General features: G+C 44.3%; 1 protein-coding gene across 1 annotated transcript in view; it reads left to right on the top strand.

The window, feature by feature from the left end:
- The window catches only part of TRABD2B (TraB domain containing 2B), a 266,418-nt gene that overhangs the window by 149,622 nt on the left and 104,771 nt on the right, over positions 1 to 12,025 (top strand). The window contains exon 4 of the mRNA XM_048313104.1: positions 10,242 to 10,416. Coding sequence (XP_048169061.1) covers positions 10,242 to 10,416 — 175 coding nt within the window. The remainder of the gene's footprint in view (positions 1 to 10,241; positions 10,417 to 12,025) is intronic.

Here is a 12,025-nt window from a genome sequence, read left to right as displayed (position 1 = left end):
CTGGCTCACTTCTCAAATCAATGAGAACTATCTGTGGAATGCTCCAGCTTCAGTAACTGCAGAAACACACAGCTGAGACCATTAGGTAGAGTGTTGAATGACAAGCAGACCTAATTTGTCCAAGGAATGGAGTTTTATCTAGGGCAGAGGAAGATAAATCCATGAACTGAAGGCGCAGCTATTGTAACGCAACGCTCTGGAAGCATCTTATCGTTCTCAGCCGTAACAAAGTGCAGGCGAGCTGGCACAGTCTCCTGTTCTTCCAGGGAAAATGATTGTGGGCTTTCCAGCAAAGCAAGTGCAGGGTTGTCTTGGGTGCCAGGGGAGCCATCCCACGAGTTTCCCATTGTGGCTCCAGGCAGAGGGTCGGTCACGCTTCCAGGAGTGATTGTCAGGAGGACGTTGATGGCAGTCCCGATGCCAGCCGGGTGCTTGGTGACACAGGTGCTCAGGGCTGCCTGTGCCACGGCCAGCAGAGCCTGGCCCCCACCTTCTCCTCTGTGGAAATGCTGTTGCACAGGGGCTGCCTTCCCATAGCTCAGAAGAGCTCCTGCGCTGCTCTGGTGGGATCATAATTTCTTCCCACTTGCACCTGAGTTACAGCTCTGTGTTTTGGTACACTGTGAGCATTTTGGAAGTGAATGAAAAAACAGAAGCGTAGCCAAAATTTTCAGAGTCTAATTTTCATATTATGTCAGAACAGGATTCCAGATTGGAGCAATATTGTATTTTGGCTTATGTGTTTCAGAAAATTGGTTGCAGATCCAGACTGAGCGAAATCTACTTGTTGATGACAGTGCTGGGGAAAACATTGCAGAGATTGGTTTTTTATTAATAACCTGGAACATGCCCAGATAATTTTCATGCTACAGGTTTTGAAAATAGGTTGTTCTTGCTTGAAAAATTTCATTACATCTTTGCATTTGGAGTTGTTTTACCTTGGAAGTTCTCTCCCTCCTCTTTCCATGAGGAAAGCAATGGGAGAGGAGAGAGAGTCGGAGAAATTGGAACAAGACATTTAAAAGCTAAGATTTTTCTTTCACACTGCTGCATTATTAGAAAAAGAACATATTCACCTACAGAAAATGGCTGATTTACATTAAAACACTTAGGGATTGTTGGCTATCTGTATTTATTAGTTAGGGAATAGACTATAAATGAGTATGAAAGAGTGATTGGTAAAAATATTTGGAGTTGAAGGTGCTGCTTTCTGTGCAGTGCTGTATGTTTGCTGTAAAGCATTTACTTTCCCTTCTTTTTAAAGAGCTGGTTTATGAAGTGTTTCTTGGAAGGACTTGTTAAAGAGAAATGAAAAAGACTTGTTAGTATTTTAAATAGTATCTTGTTGGTTGAATGTACAAAGTGCTTTTTCTTTCTTCTTGTTTTATCGAGAAGATATATTTGCTCCTCATTATGACAGTGAGGGGGGAAAAAATGGGACAAGGGGGCAGCTTGGTTGGTTTGGCAGGACTTGGCAGGATTAGTGTTAGACATTATCGAAAAGACTGTGATCTTGGGCACTCCTGGACACAACATTTCCTGATCTGACACTGTTGCTGTGCATTACCAAATGGTGAATACCATCGGTCAGGTATCTCCGGTGTAAACTGGTTGAGCTCTCTGATGGTGACTTCAAACCTGGATCTTCTGTCCTCTGAGGGAGCTGGTACTGATAAACCCATAGGCTTACAGAGTTCCACCAGCCTGGATGCAAAGAAATCCATTTCAAGGGTAACTTAATCTGAATTATTCCTTATTTTTCTCCTCACTGGTCCTTATTCAATTTCTAAGCGCTTTCTTGGAGATGTTCTCCATCTTTTCATCTGGCAGCAGACCTCTTAAGTAACCCCACCTTAAAGAAAATTAAAATCAGTTCAAAAGCTATCATCCAGTTTGTTTGAGATGCCAGCATAACTAGAAAGCTGGTTGGACTGGGAGAAGCCTGGATTTCTTCTAGGGCCAAACGAGAAGGCAGAGCCACCTCTGCAATGCACTCCCTCGAGTGCCAGCTCCGGAGGTGCCGTGTCCAGCCCAGCTGCTGTTGTGTTACAAACCAGATTTCTGCTCCTTGCTAAGTTATGTGATACTGTGCAAATCATATATTTCGGACCAGACTCGCCTAGAGTTAAACTAATATTGCAAACTTCACATACACATTCAGGCTTTTCCTAGAATCTCACTAGACGGGGATGGAAAGAAACTCATTGAAGAGCCCTGAACAATGCATATCCAAGACAACCAAACCTGAGTTTGTACCCACTACTAACCAGCTGTTCTCCCACTGTGAAACAGAAGACAAAATGAAAAATACCTTAGGAAAAAGAATTGCATTTCTTTAATAAACCAACCCCAAACCCAAACCTTCTGGCCCCCAGTCTTTTCAGTTTATTGCCCTGCTTTGCCCTTTGATCAGTATCTTTACTTGGGTGTCATGGCAATATAATAGGTGATGGTTTTAGTGTCAGAACAGAAAAAAAATATTCTTTGTCAAAGAAAAGAAAGCATTTGGAAGGGAAATAGAAAAACTTGAACTTTTCCATATGTTTGCAAGCTCGTGAAAGCTGGCCTCAAAAAAAATCCCAATGTTAAAAGGGTTTTAAGTGTGGCAAGAGTATCATTAGGTTGTTAAGATTTACCCTCCCCTCTGAAACCCGGACCTTCATTTGCATCCACTGCAGGCTTGTCATCCTTAGTCAATTAATGAGCAGGTCCCTGTAATCTGGTCCTAAATATACACCACATAGTTGGGTGAAGCTTGCAGAAAGGGGGCTGGGATCATTGTTCTGACTGTGTTTTGTTAAGACTTCTTTAATCAAAACATTCATTCAGATAGAGAGGCCTGCTGCATATTTTGGCATCGCGACCAAGGGGAGCAGGGACGAGGTTGGGGTGGGGAGCGAGGCCTTGGAGGAGGGGTTGGTGTTGCTTGCTTCTTTTTCTCTTTTTTTTCCCAAGTGCTTGGAAAGCAGCTATTTAACTGGTGTGGAAAAACAAATAGAAAACATACATGGAGGTCATGACTTCTCAGGGATTTGCTGAAAGTCTTTTTTAACAGGGATGGAAGTATCACCGCCCAAGCTGTGTGTGAGTGTGTGAGATGCACAGCCCATCCCTGTGGCCTTTCTGCTTTTTTTTTTTTTTTTAAAAAACATGTTTTCTTTCGGCCCGAATGGACGGAGAAGGTGGAACTAGGCAGGACACACAGCTGTTGTTTGGCCAGGTGCCACCTGGAAGAGCAGCCCTGGCAGGATGGGTTTGGTGCTCCCAGGGAGGGTCTCCACGCAGGTGCAGCAGAGGCTGAAACTGCAGATACAGGAGTGTCCAAGGGCTGCAGCCCACCCTGTCTGCAGGCAACTTCACACTCAGGCCAGCAATGACTCCTACAGCTTTTGTGTCACCTGCAGAGCTGGTTTTTAAAAGTATCATGCACTGTCCATAGAGGCTTCACTGGCATTCAGCCTGCTTTTCCCCTCCACATCTTCTCCTATACGTAATTTCCCTGCATTTACAAGTTTAGATGCTCCAGTGATTCCTAGACCTGAGGTAGCCAGTTTGGAACTCAAAGACCTTTGTTTTCACACTCCAGTTGGCACACTGAGGGGTATCCCACCAGCTTTAAATCAGAGAGTCCAATTACAGAAATCCCACTGACGTGAACTGTGATGTAACTGCAATGTCTATGGACCATGAGCAGTGCTGGGAGGTGGGCAGGGATTATTAGCTCATGGCCAGAAGTGGCTCCCCAGAGTTTGTCCCAAGACATGTTCTTGCTTGTGTTCTTCACTTCCCTTCAAGCAAAAAGTATTTTTGCCCTATTTTCCTGCTCCAACTCTGGAAAAGGGAAAGGAGTGATGGAACTGAACTTCACTCTGAAGATGAAAAACTCCTTTTACAGTCCACTCAGACTTGTAATATATTACTTAAATTTTGGTGCTTAAAAGAAAGCCATAATGGGTTAATCACATGCTCAAATGGGACACTTCTCCTTCCTGGTTCCCCTTTTCCATAACAAGCTAGAAGTTTATCTTCTTGGCAACTTTGGGCTTTGGGTTAAATCAGTTTAACCCGACACTCCCTCCTTGGCCGTTGCTGGTCTCCCTCATGATGGAAACTTGGGAGTGCTGGAGGAAAACCAGTTGAGTTGGCAGCATCTCTTGCTTTGTGACAGCCACGTCCTCCTTGTGGAGATACTTGTTCTCACAGCCCATTCACTTTGCACTGTTCCAGTCCTTCCTATCAGAGGCTGCAGTAAGAGGATATTGCTCTCCCCAATGCCAGAAGGGTCCATAAATCAGAGGAAAACAGGTGTCTTCCAAGTCCAGAGCAGTATATTGTGCAGCCCTGCAGTAAAAGCCACAATTCCTTGTCAAGGCTGGTTAAAAGGAGGGTATCCTCCCTTCATAAAGGAATGATAACTCAAGCTCAGATGTCAGCCTCTGACCCAAGAAGGCCTGGTGTGAATTTAGGGCTGTTTGGTTTGCTGGAGGAGCCAGCGGGTTTTGGGATGCTGTTCTGGCCCCCATAAGCTGCCTGACAGCTCTTGAGATCCTTATCTTTCACAAGGCTGTCAACTGTATAAAGGTTCCTGACCTGCATGGTGCAGGGAAAATCCTTCAAAGCAGGATCCCTTACTTGTCTTCTGGCCTCTGCCCACGTAAAGCTCATAAACCAGAAGACTAATAAAGAGAACCCAATCTTTATCGTGTTTTAAAGAAATTAATGTAGTTGTCCCAATCTGGGAGCAACTCCCTGCTCACAACTGGAGATAAGGATTACAAAGCAGAGCCCTCCTGTCAGAGAAGGATGGATGGGGTTTGTATTGAGGTGCTGGACTGGAACTCTGGAAGCTGATGGCCAACTCTCTGCCTTGCCATAGTTGTCCCTTTTGACCCTGGGTGTGCCACCTGCTGTTTTCTCTATTTAGCCTATGAACACTCTGGGGAGAGAAGGAGAAATAAGGAAATAAGGCATTTTCATTATTAAGAGATCCCCTGCAGCTGGTAGTGATGGTGCTGTTCTTGCAGCAGTCTGGAGTTTGGATATTTCACAGGAGATGAGGCTGGTTGAGTCATCTGCTGATTAGGACAGTAGGAGAGAGCAGTCTCAAAAGCCAAGAGGATCGACCAAGATATAGGAAGATAATAGCTGGAGAGGTTTTAGGATCACTGTCTAGTTCATGGCAAGGGTTGGCTTGCCATTTCCCTACCTCAGCTTTCTCTTCTCCATCTGCAAGTAGAATTAGGGTTGAAGATCATCTCTCTCTGCCCACATGCAGCGGAGGAAAGGCATGCAGCTCTTTATTCCAGTGTTGGTACTCTTGAGTTTTGATTGACATAATGCTACAATTTGAATGCACATTCCAGAAATACACTCTCATCACGGGAACAGAACAAGGCTAAGCAAGGTTATCAGAGGATTGGGAAATGTAGTGTATGGGAGTAGGAACGATAACACTGTTACTCCACATGTGATAGTGATTTGATACTGGACTGATTCTAGAGCAGTGGTGTAACCAATAAATCCAAAGGAGGAAAAAAAACCCATAAAGTTGATAGTGCTTATATGTGTCCAAAAAAATTATTTGCAGATAGATGTTCACAACTCTGGCATTGTGCCTCTGCCCAGAATATTTGTCCAAATATTAAAAAATAGTAAATAAAAAAAATGTACTTAAATGTAGTCCTGGGTCCGTGAATTTTCAGCTGAGCTTTGGCAGTAAGCCCTAAATGTGATAAAAGACTCTGCACCAATATATTTTGCTTTTCTCTTCTTTTTTTTTTTTTCATATTTGTCTTTTCTTTCTCTCTGTCTCTACAGACAAAGCTGACAGCATAGCATAGATCTTGAGTTATGGCTGATGCATTTTTCCAAGCTGAAGTATCTTGTTAGCTCTTATGCTAATGATTGCAGCAGAGTCCAAGCCTCTGTGGAAATTTATTGGAAGAGAGGTTACTGCTGAGCATCGTCTTGGACTTTGGATCTTCCTTTGGGTCCCTCCAGAGCTAGACTGAGCCAGTGCCTTGTATGTAACATCAAGGTAGAAAGTCTTGCTGTCCCCATTTCACAGATGGACCTTTGAGAGACAGGAGGAATAAAGCCAAATGCTTCAAAGACACTTAGTGGAGGTTAAGTGCTGAGTTTCCTTTGAAGGTTTAAACCCAAATGACATGCTTGTGATCATGTAAGAGATTTGTATCACCCATGGGAGCAGAACCATTTTTTCAGGGTAGTGTCATAACCACTCCACAATCCTTCCTCTTTCTTCTCCCTAAAGCTCCCACTGACTTCAAAGGTGAAGAATTATGGCCCGCATCCCACAGCACTGTGAGCTCAGACGTGTGTACAGAGCTTTATCCTCACTTATATTCCAGCAGGGATACTGACTCAAGTAAAACTACACAGACAGTGGGGAGGGGAAGAAATTTTTGCAAGGCTGGGATTTCTTTTTTATTCTCATAGTCCCTTCCTTTAACCTCAAAAGTTTAACTGAGAAGTGCAGAGTGTACCTAATGACTGAGTTTGGGGTCCATCTGTACTGTCCATAGGAGAACTGTAACCCAAAGAAAGCAGGAACAGAAAAAAGGAGGAGTGCTACCTTATTAAGTAAAACAAAATATTCTTTATACTGAACACCTCAATGAGATACATTATTAAGTTTCCACTAGAATTATATATATATGAGTAGGTTGGGGTCTCAGAAAACTACACAGCTTGCAGAGACTAGGCATAGAGATCTATTTATCTCTTGTCAGGGGTATCCAGTACAAGTGAGCACACCCCAGGTGATGTGTTTTTCTGCTGATCCAGCTGTTACTCTCCTAGTTGAACAGCAAAATTAGCAGTTTGGATTTTTCAACAGTCATACCATCCACTCCATTGTACATTTAAATACTGGTAGCAATATTCAGCTATTATTAGGAGATCAGTCCTTCACCCAATGGCACAGCTAATGTCTCATTCATTCACTCTCAGCTCAAAACCAACAGATACATATCATTAAAATGTTAAAATTAATTTTTTCACAGAATGGAAACAAAAGTAGAAGAGGGAAGGTGCATCCTTTTGGTGCATATTTAGGCCATCCTTTTAAAATAACAGGTCTTCTCTTTTCAAAAAAAAAGCCCCAAACTTAAATTCTGGCTCCAGTTAACAGTTTCCTAATTGCGTGTGACTGTTTCTTGACTTCCTGATCCCTGTCTGGTTTAAGGGCTTCTTAAATCAACAGGAGCAGCTGTCTCCCTGAAGCCAGGCATGGTGTGTGTCACTGACTGTGGAAAGGACCTGGATACAGGGAGGAGCGGAGGTGATTAATGGGGCAAGTGTCACAGCTCAGAGTGTGGTTGCACTACTGTGTAAGGGCATACTTACTGCAGTCATTTATCTTCTGTCCTCTGCCACACACACGCAGAAACACACCTGCAGATTTTGGTTTTGCCAGGCATTAGAAATGCAGGAATGCACACAGTGCAGCAGGACCTGCAGCTGATGCTGTGCCTCTCTAGGTGATGCCTTCCTTTGTCTTATTCCTTGGGCAAGCGAAAGGAACATTGACAAAACCCAGTCCTTGGTTTTCAGTTTATCTCTCTGCCACTGGCAAACTTTTTCCCACAGAAGAGAAGGAAAGAAGGGGAGGGGGGATGAAAGGCAAGTAAATAGCTCTGGTTTGTGTACTGTACTTCAGGTTAGATAAAGAGAAGGAATAAACTGTAGGCTAAATGTTGGATGTAGGATTGCAAGTGATGGAGTTGCACAGGGAGATGAAAGGTGCTTCCTTTCTTGGCAAAGACCTTGTTGGTCTACGTCTAAATACACCATCTGGTTTTGGGCTATCTGGAGCTCCATCATCAGTGGGATGCACAAAGCTGCTTGGTCCCCCAGCGCTGCTGCTCCTGTTTTGTGTAGGAGCAGGTTGTGCTCACAGGCAAGGCTGTGCTTTGCTTTCCCCAAAGCATCTCAAGTGAAGGTCCCAGCCTTCAGTTCCCTTCAGCCAGAAGCAGGGAAGAAGAGACTTTCTTATGTGGGTCTTGAGCCTTCAGATGCTTCCAGAAAATGTCACCTTGCAGTTCAGTGCCTAAAGGCTTCCCTGACTCCTGCCTGAGAGCCCCAGTATAGAGATGCAAAGACTTGTGATATCTCCATGGTCCGACTGATTTGCAGCTTTGCATTACAGAGGTTGCTGCAAGTGTAAAATGGCTACTCATTCCTCAGACTTTACTCCTACAATGTAAGTCTCTCCCACCTGGTTTTTCACCAGGAATGGAAGCCACTACGCCCTTCGCTGCGGTAGCCAGCAGCATTTTATCTCTCTGACACCGTCAGTCTGGTCCTGCATCCCTTTGAGACAAACACGTATTCTTGCCAGATGTGGAGGCAGCTTCCTTGGGTTTTCACAGGAAACTGGTGTCTCCAATAGGTCTGACTTAATGGGACTTATTACTTGTTGAGTGCTGGCTCAGGGCTAAACTGAGAACAAGGTGCAAAGTACTTGCATGCTCTGAGGAGTTCACAAGTTACACTGGTGATGCCAAGCCATGCTGGAAAGCCTGGAGGAAGGAATGACTCAGGGTAATGCAACTGAACTCTTAAAGAAAGACATGCTGTGAGGAGCATGGTGATTTGGCAAAGCACGCTGAGAAGCAGTTTGGAAAATCAAAGGTCCATCTGGTCTGTGAGACCCAATAGGCTGGGGCAGGGTGCCTGAGATGGAGTGTTAGCTTCATCCCCTTGGGATGCCCTGGTTCAGGAGATGTGGTCCCTTTTTCTTTCTCACTCAACTGGGTACAGCCTTTGGTGTGAATCCAGAGCAAGGTGTAGACTTATCCTGCATAATGCATGGTGAGAAATCTCTTCTGCTTGGTCCCTCACATATATTAGGAGTGATGCAGATGGGGCTGCAATGAAAAAGCTTTAAGGAGAGTCACTGGGAAAATGCAAATCAGTTTTTCTCCCTAAGACTTGCTGAAAGCTTTTGGGGAGGCATTATGAGTGAAGAGGGTGGGAAAAGAAAAAAAAAAAAGTTGTGATAAAACCGTGTGGCCAAGTGGAATGGGAAGAGGTGGGCTGAAAAACAAAAACTAAAGGCAAGTTTTAGAAAATGAGCACAGGAATTTGGTATAGTAGAAAACCAGAGAAAGAATTAACCCAAGTAACAGAGTCACTGCACCAAGTATTTCAGCACAGCAAGTTAGGGATGGTCCCCTCATGGGCTGTGCATGCAATGTCATTACCACCGACTCAGATTAACACTGGAAATCCTGGCAGCTTTACATGTACCTGGGGACTCAGAAATCTGAATCTGGGGTTTGCAGCTTAAGCTGCTTTCCAGTGGTGAGGCACAGAAAATCACCAGAATGTGCCTGAGTCCTATTAGCAGTCATCAAGCACTGCTCCCTTACAGCCCTTCTCTCTGCAGGGCACATGGGCTCCCAAACCTTCATGGTAGACCTGGGACCTTCACTGTGTCAAAACAAGTTGTTGTTCTAACAATCAGAGACTTTTGGCTTATCTGTCCATTACAGCTTGGATCTTGGCTCATTCCTGGGTCTGCTGCCCTGACCAAAGTCCTTGGGGTTTCAGCCTTTCTGCTGTGTCCGTGAACATCTCTCCTCACAAAAGCAGGGACTGAAAGAGCAGTTCTTGTGGAAGTCTCTTCCTCGGATAGATCAGGAATGCTCCAGGGATTTATGTGTTGGAATGCATGGTTTTCTCTGGTGAGACATAATAGCTTGTAAGGATTAGGGGCTTTACCCTGTGTGCATCTTTCTATGTCTGCATTTGCTATCCTTTCCTCTTTTTAAACTGTTAGGTTCATATGCAAGCCAAATCCTACAGTCCTTACTCAGTTCATGGTGACCTCAGCTGAGAACAGATCACAGGAATTCGGTATTAAACAGCCAATGATTTTTTCTGAACAAGCAGAGAATAAAGGTCCAAGTAACTCACCCAAATGTAATGCTTGAAACTACATTTTGATGAAGGGACAGAGGAAAATCAAAATGAACTAGTTTCCTTTAGTAAAATAGTAGTTTCACTTTAAAAAAAATATATAATCCTTGGGAATTTTTTCTTTTCTTTTTTTTTTTTCTAGACTTCCTAACAACCTCCCATGCTCTGATCCTCTAGTGGATTTTTGTGGGGTAGTGATGCTCAATTGGCTTAAGTAAGGCTGAATTAAAACATGCAGTGTTCTGGGGGTACCTTAACCAATGCCACCTAAGCTATGGCCTCTCTCTCTGTTTCAGGTCCCAAACTTCATCAACACAACACTCCCACCCCACGAGCAGGTGACGGCTCAGGAAATAGACAGCTACTTCAGACAGGAGCTCATCTACAAGAGGAATGAGAGGATGGGGAGAAGAGTGATGTCACTTTTAAGGGAGAACAGAGACAAGAGCTTCTTCTTTGCCTTTGGAGCAGGTATGGCATGATTTTTCTGTTTTACTCAGTTACCATGATTGGAAGTAAAGTGTCTGGAGTGCTTAAGGTTTCTGGGCCTGTGGGAAGATTTCTCAGGAGGCTTCCCTTTGAAGCAGAAAGCCTTTTGTGTGTCCAGACCCACTCCTAAAATGGAGTGAGTAGTTGTAGGAGGTGGGTCTAGGTCCAGGCAGGCTGCACACAGGCTCCACTCACTGTGTTTTCCATCTGACTGTAGAAATGTGAAGCTGTAAGTATTCTTCATATTGTTGTGTTTGTTCCCTTCCCAGACCTGTGGGCTGCTTGGCCACAGGTGTAGGAGATGGTTTGAATGCCTTTGAATTTGCAAGCCCAGGTGGCACAGGCAGGTGCTGGTGTGGCTCCAGGTGCTGGCCCAGGGTTTCAAACCTTCTGGGGTTGCTGCAGTTAGACCATCTCAATGGGTGACTGAGCTGCTTTGGTGGTGTGTCTGTACAGACTGGCTGGTTTGGGCCTTTGCACAAGGGCAGGAGTTGTGTGTGTAGCTAAATACCGGCATTTTAAACCATGAAGTAAAACTCCAATGTGTCCCTCTGCCTGCTCAAGTGCTCTCCCTGAAATCTGCAGAACAAAGATGTCTGCAGTACTTCTATGAGCCTGCAACAGTACGTGCTACTGTCCTTTCTCTCCCTTTTTTATTTCTTTTCCCCTTCCTGATGGAATTCACATTTCTATGTGATAAGAGTATAAATAATAACCATTCAGGCCCCAGCTCAGCAGAATCCTGAGCACCAACTTAAGAGTCTCTTTGAGCTCCCTCGACTTCAAGGCAGCCTGAGATTGCTGTGTTGAGAACTGATCTCCTCCTCCTGCTCCCTCTCCTTGGCAATCTCTCATTTTTGACAGAACTTTGCTTCTCATCCCATGGCTCTCGCTATGAACTTTGGCAACAACTCACCTTTCGCTACTCACTTCAGTGGGAATTTTGATTAAAGACTGTGGGTTTTAGCAGAGACACGTGCATTTTGATGTATTTATTTTTTGAGTGTATCCGGACTGAATTTTCCCAAGCTTATTTAATCTCAGGCTTGGCTGATATTTCTGGCCAAGGAGTTTTGCTTAACTGTTTTTACAGTAGGAAAATATATCATGATGGCTCATAATTGGACAGGCATTCATAAAAACCAGCTTGTCTAACCCAAGGAGTGAGGTTTATCAGAGATTATCGAACATGATAGCTTAGATGTAGTTTCCAGTTTTGGAAATCCCTTACAGTACATAAATGGAGCTGAGAGGATAAACTGGGCATCACTGCCCACTTGTCCTGCTCTCCACATTTTTCCAGGGCATCAGCTACAGACCATGGCTTGAGACAGGATCTTGGACTAGGTGGGTCATGGATCCAAGCCACTGCAGCTGTTTGTTTGTGCTAATAACAGAAGGGAAATTAAGCCAATGGATACTAATTACACATTACATTCTTTAGAAAGGCACTTTTAACTTCTGGGAGGTTTGAGCTTTCCTTCCCTGTTCCCATCAGAGAGCACCTACCTGAAACTCCCAGGGAGCATCCCTTGGGAAAGCTGGCTCATAAAGAGCAAGTCTCATTTTGTCTTTTAGGCCCATTTCTGGT

Source organism: Corvus hawaiiensis, chromosome 9 (assembly GCF_020740725.1).
Source record: "Corvus hawaiiensis isolate bCorHaw1 chromosome 9, bCorHaw1.pri.cur, whole genome shotgun sequence".
Classification (NCBI taxonomy): domain Eukaryota; kingdom Metazoa; phylum Chordata; class Aves; order Passeriformes; family Corvidae; genus Corvus; species Corvus hawaiiensis.
This window is presented reverse-complemented; position numbering and strand designations above follow the sequence as displayed.